The 6,000-nt window shown below is 51.4% G+C and overlaps 1 protein-coding gene across 1 annotated transcript in view; it reads right to left on the reverse strand.

The window, feature by feature from the left end:
- The window catches only part of LOC149367028 (putative PDZ domain-containing protein PDZK1P1), a 108,134-nt gene extending 102,868 nt beyond the window's left edge, over positions 1-5,266 (reverse strand). The window contains exon 1 of the mRNA XM_089553639.1: positions 4,606-5,266. Within this exon, the coding sequence (XP_089409765.1) occupies positions 4,606-4,989 (384 nt within the window). The 5' untranslated portion in view covers positions 4,990-5,266. The remainder of the gene's footprint in view (positions 1-4,605) is intronic.
- Positions 5,267-6,000: the final 734 nt, after the last annotated feature.

Raw genomic sequence — 6,000 nt, forward strand, 5'->3', positions numbered from 1 at the left:
TGACGTCACAGCGGGCACTGCATCAGCCCCGCGAGCCGACGCGCTCTCATGGGGCCACCTCTTATTAGAATGCTTTCATTTTTCCGCGTTTCGTGCACTTTTTCACGCGACTGTTTTATTCGCTCTCACCGCCGGCCACGAGACGTGACGACAGAAATGAGGCGGGGAGGGAGGGAAAGGGAGGGGGGGGGGGGAGGTACGAAAGCCAATTACGCGGTTCACGGGGAGCGGAAGACCAGAGCTAACATGCGGTAACTGAAAAAAAAAAGAAAGGTTTTGCGAAAAGGAAAGACACCAGTGCGGTTTACGGGCAGCTGCGATTAGGTCTGCCAATGTGACACGGGTGCAACTGCCTCAATTCTCGGTGAACACCTCAAACGAGCCACGAGAAAATCTAGGGAGGAGGTACGGTTTGGTTTATTGGGGTTTAACGTCCCAAAGCGACTCAGGCTATGAGGGGCGCCGTAGTGAAGGGCTACGGAAATTTCGACCACCTGGGTTCTTTTACACTCTTAACACAGGAATAGCGGGAGTAAAAAAAGGAGTGAGCCGTTTTCTAAAGCGCTCCCTTTTAGGGGCCAGATATGCTGCCAAAGTCCCGCTCTTGGCAACGCCGGCATATTCCCACATATTCCAAGCGCAGTAACTTGATGCAGATGGTAACAATTTTAACGCGGCATGGAGGTCCGAGGTTAGCAAATCGAGTTCAAAATCTCGGGTTAATATCTTCGTAACTGCTAGAACTTCGCATGTTTTGAAAAGAGAATTCGTATCCGTCGCCAACCGTAAGGTATTTCGTATTTTTATTTATGGAAATTTACGCCAGGGCAGCATGCCTTGCACCTGAAAGCGAGGGCGTTTGTGAAGAGCTTACTCACTTTTCAATACCATATATTGGCTAATTCATGTTCAGATTTTAGTGGAAGGCTCAGGACGAATATCGACTACCTAGTGCTCCTTAGCGTGCGCTGACGTCGCAGAGCACACGGGCGCCTTCTGCGCATTGCCTCCGTCGAAACGCGGCTGCCGTAGCTGGAACTGACCTCGGGTCGTCCGACTCAGTAGCCGAACTCCGCAACCAGTGAGCCACCGCGGTGGGATGCGCGAAGCGTTAACTGCCCAGTCGGGCACTCGAGTTCGTTCGCACTGCGTTGCGAGGGTGAGGAGGTCATGAGGAGAGGGGAAGAGCGCACATTATAGGCGGAACACCACTGGCAATGAAGGCCAACTTAGAAGATAAACTTCGTGACGACAACTCGCTCAATACTCGCACTCGGAATCATAACCGAGGCCCGGACAAACCTTCGCTCGCTGCTACTACGACCCGACTACTGCTATGTATAGGCTAAGTGCTCCCCTCATTCCAGACAGTCGCGACCTCGGGAAAGTATTCGTTTCCACGTCACCGTTCCTTTGGAATTTCGCTTTCGGAAAAAAAGCAAGTGTACACACGCGGCCAGCAGACGACACACTCTGTGCCTGGCACTTGGCTTTCGTCCCGCGCTTCCACCGCGAGCAGACGAGAAGGCCGCAAACGCGCTCGCAGCACCGCAAGCTTCCGGATGACGTCGCGTCAACGCGCAGACAATGATGCGCGCGAAGGGATAGAAAAAAAGAAAAAGACAAAACAAAACCCGAGCCGCACGTGCCAACCGAACTGCCGTCTGCTTCGGCGCGCCAGGACAGAGGTCATCGGGGTTCATCGCCGCGCACAAGGCGGGCTTCAAAAGTTTGCGATCGCTCCGGTCCGAGATCAAAATCCTCCTCAGCGACACGTGCGGGTTACACGCCTTCTGTAGTACGGCACCTCGCTTTAATAATAATAATAATAATAATAATAATAATAATAATAATAATAGTTTATTTCTCCACAAAAACGCACATGGTGGCAGAGTGCCGATAGTAAAAGTTGCCTCTTGGACAGCTAAACTCGGCCACACTCTAAAGAGAACGGAGTAAAAATGGAATAAGCTGTCCTCTCACGGCCTCCCTTTTATAAAAGGGAGTGAATCAGAGAGCACTCTTTTTACTCCCATGCAGGCGTATTTGTTAAGAGTGCATGGAAACCCAGCCGCTAAACTTGACAGCAAAACAGAGGGTCACATTTACAACGTACAATACATATCTGTTATACGACATTACACCGGATCGCGACAGGAACTTCCCGTAAGAAAAATAAAATGACATACATGACCTAATCAAGCGAACAATACCGTTAATTTGCTCTACAAACGCATTGGAGTGTCGTTAGTAAAAATATATATATATTCCAACAGGTTCCTGCACGAGGTGGTTTCTAGGGAAATATTAAAACAAAGGGCATTTTAGCACACGTGGTATTATGCTTTCAGATGTTCGGTATAGCCGTGGCAGCTAGACTGCTGGAAATCCTGCCCGGCTTTCATAACCTCGGGGGAGCATGTAAGAAATTTGCTAACGCCACTCCGTGTCGTACCGCAGCGAAGCATTCGAGGGTGTTCCTCGGCGAGGCGCTGCAGTCTCCTGGGTCTCTGATAACAGACAATATACAATGTAACAGGCGTCTCGCCAGAGCACGACAACGGGACAGGGCAGCGTTGGTTTTGGAAATTCGCGCAGTCAGCACGGCCCCCGCTGAAGTCCCCACTTCATGTTCTTACATTCATCTCTCTTTCATTCTTTCCGAGCAAATGAGAGCCCCTAAGTTTTTTTGTTTGTTTTAGGAAGCGCAATAACGGATTCATTTCTCGGCGGACACCTCAACCACCTCCGTGTGTGGGAAGGGAGGAAGGTGGAGGGGGGGGGGGTGAAGGGAAAAAAAGAGGTGCCGTAGTGGAGGGATCCGGAGCAATTTCGACCACCTAGGGATCTTTAACGTGCACTGACATCGCACAGCACACGGGCGCCTTTTGGCGTTCAGGCTCCTACATCGAAACGCGGCCGCCGCGGTCGGGTTCAAACCCGGGTACTATGCTAACGCTGCTAACGCGTCGTTCTCGTCACTGACGCCGCCAAACGGCGTCGACGAAATTGGGACCACGTGACAGGTGCTTCATTACGTCAGCGCGCTACTCCGGTTGACGTCTTCGGCGAAAGTGTGGACGGATATGCCGTGCGGAACTGAGCCACGCCCCTGAGAGTTGCGTTTCACTGCGGCGCGATCATTCATGCGAACAAAGTAAAAAATAAAAAATCAACAAGCGCACGCACAGAGCAAGAAACAGCTTCAAGAACAACGCTGTATAAAAACGTTGCGCTTCCTGGTGAATCCCATAGCTGCCCAATTGAGTGGACATGACCGTACCCGTAATACTGCAATCTACAGATTCCACCCTCCGGCCTTGCAACGCTGGTGACGCACGCAGCAATAAGTAGCTTTCTCGCTACCCCAACGATCAGGTCAAACGACACAGGAAAAAAGAAAAGTGCGAAGAGCCGTCACTAAGTTCAATCGTATCGCGCCCCACCCCCTCATGACAATACGTCGCCGCAGGAACGGTTTAATCCCGCTACGAGCGTTAAAACGCTCCGAAAACAGTTTCAATCCATCCTGCCCAGGAAAACAAACTATATATATTTTTCTCTTTTTTTCAGGTCTTGGGAATGAATTCAGCACACGACGCGTGAACGTACAGGAAGCCAGTTCGTACTTATACGTCTGTAGTCATTAACCACGCGGGAACAATCGAAGAGCATTAGAAACAAATAAAAAACAAAAAGGGAGGATTCTTCCTTCCCCGCACCTGCGGTGAACGCCTGTGACGGGTCCCATCATGTTACTGCTGTCCAGACAGGAAGGAAGTCTGAGGCGGTGCCATATGAATGAATCACAGGCGAATAACACTCGGCTATGCAGGGATTTTTTTTTTTTTTTCCCCGCGAAGCTCCCTGCTTGTTTATTATGCTCGTGCAGCCATATGCATATCGCATACGAGCGCTACGTCAAAGCAGCGGATGCTGCCTTGTCAGAGTGGTCTGAGGTTCAGAGAGTAGCGGATATCGATTAATAATGCCTAAGCTTACTATCATTAGTTGCCCGGAAAGCTTTGTTTTCTCATAGAACATTTCCCACTGTATACTGCGTGTTCGAGCATGACTTTTCACGTAATGAGCAGTTTCTTCGCATGCAACACAGTTTCGCACTTTACTGTTCTCTCTTGTTTGTCAATAATATTCGCGAAGTCACGGCATGCAGCCTCGGCAAGCTTTCGGAAAAGTCGAACAATCGCACTTTAGTGGACGGCATTTTCCAGTAGTCTTGTAGTCGTGCACTGACCGAACAATGCGAAACTAAAGCCCGCTAGCCGAGTGAGATATGCGGCTACGGGCTCTGGAATGGGCGTGCGAAACCCTGGCCGCGTACTCAGCAGCACATGTTAAACACGCATCCACGGCCAACGAACGACAGGTGTGCTGGCCAAAACGAGCTCGCCGTCACCGCACGGACTGGTCCGCCGAACGGACCGGATTGCGACGTCGGCCGAACCTCGGCCACCAACGCCGAATCGTGTCATGACAGTCGCGAACAAAAACAACGAAAGCAAACCGCTTAGCTCTGTCGCCGAACGCGAGAAGCGCTCGAGCGACGCGCCTGAAAGCAACGGGCGAAACAAAAACAAAGCTCACCTTTCCGGGTCTAGGCACGGGGTTCTGACACTGCTTGACCGTCGGCAGGCTGTTCTTGATGATAATCTTGTGGTCCTTGTACCAGGCATCCGCCAGCGGGTCCACCACGAGCAGCTTGGTTTCGTTGGGCACAGCCTTGATCCGCTCAACCACCTGCTTGTGGTTCTCGTTGGAGATGTTTATGCCGTTCACCTCGACGATGCGGTCTCCCTCGCGCAGACCCGCCAGCTGCGCGGGACTGCCTTCGTCGATCTTGCCCAGGTACTGGCCGGGCTTGGACTTCTCGCTGTGCAGGTTGAAGCCGAAGCCCTCGTAGTCGGGCCATTTGACGACATGGCAGAGACGGATCGCCGGCGCGTCCGGGGACAGCGCTACCGCCGACATGGCTTTCGCTTCCGAGCGCTTCGCGACGCTGAGCGGCTTTCGGGGACGGGCGCGCGACGCGGAATGTCGCACGCGGTGGCACGCGCGCCAAGCCGGCTCTCGGTGGTCGGGGAAGTGCGCGTGGACCAAGCGCGCAGAGGAGGAACCAGTGCGCGAGACCCCGAGCTCGCGGTCGTCGCACACAACACGCACGCACACCACAGCACACACACACGCACCGTCGTCAAGCGCAGGCGACGCGGATTCACTCGCGCTGCAACTGGATCGGCTAGGCTAGGCTCGCGGGGCGACCCCGCCACCGACGAAGTTGGGAGGTAGCGACGAAATCGCCACTGGTGGCGTGGAAAACGAGTTTCTTTTTTGACTACTGCTGCCCTCTGTGTCACTTCATACGAAAAGAAGTTTATCAATAAAGCCTGACCTACTGAACCTTGGCGCTGCTTGTTGTTTTCAAGCTGCCGTCAATCGTGGCGCTGTATGTTAGTTGAATTTATCACGTGATTTATTGAATTAAAAGTTAATAAAACCAGCACCAACTTAATGACTGTTGGTCAACCTTATAGCACCAATTCAAAATTTCAAAAGTTGAAATAAAGTAGAAATGTTAGTATATTTTTGCCTAAACTGTTTTGTAGATCTTTTAATTAAGGAAACAAATCAAAAGCTAGTCGGTGAGGACTCATTAACCTTAAGCTATTGCAAGCACTATTTCAAAGCTCTCGAATCAACTACAGGCATGAATTCAATGAACCAAATTTAGCCGTTTCTTGCGCACCGCCGCTGTTCGGCGCGGGAAATTCGTTTGTGGCATTTATGATTTTCATGTCATGGCAGTTCTGGCTGCGTGCATTCTGCCACGGCCGTCTTTATCACATTTCTGCACACGCCACGGTACAGACCTCGGTTCCATGAGACCTCGGTTCCAGGAATGTGTTTTAAAAAATGTTGCAATAGCCACAATTCCTTCCCTCTACGTACACTTCCAACTCCGGACAAATCTTTCCTCACTAG

Source organism: Amblyomma mixtum, chromosome 1 (assembly GCF_055824585.1).
Source record: "Amblyomma mixtum isolate Tamu chromosome 1, ASM5582458v1, whole genome shotgun sequence".
In the NCBI taxonomy this organism is placed as follows: domain Eukaryota; kingdom Metazoa; phylum Arthropoda; class Arachnida; order Ixodida; family Ixodidae; genus Amblyomma; species Amblyomma mixtum.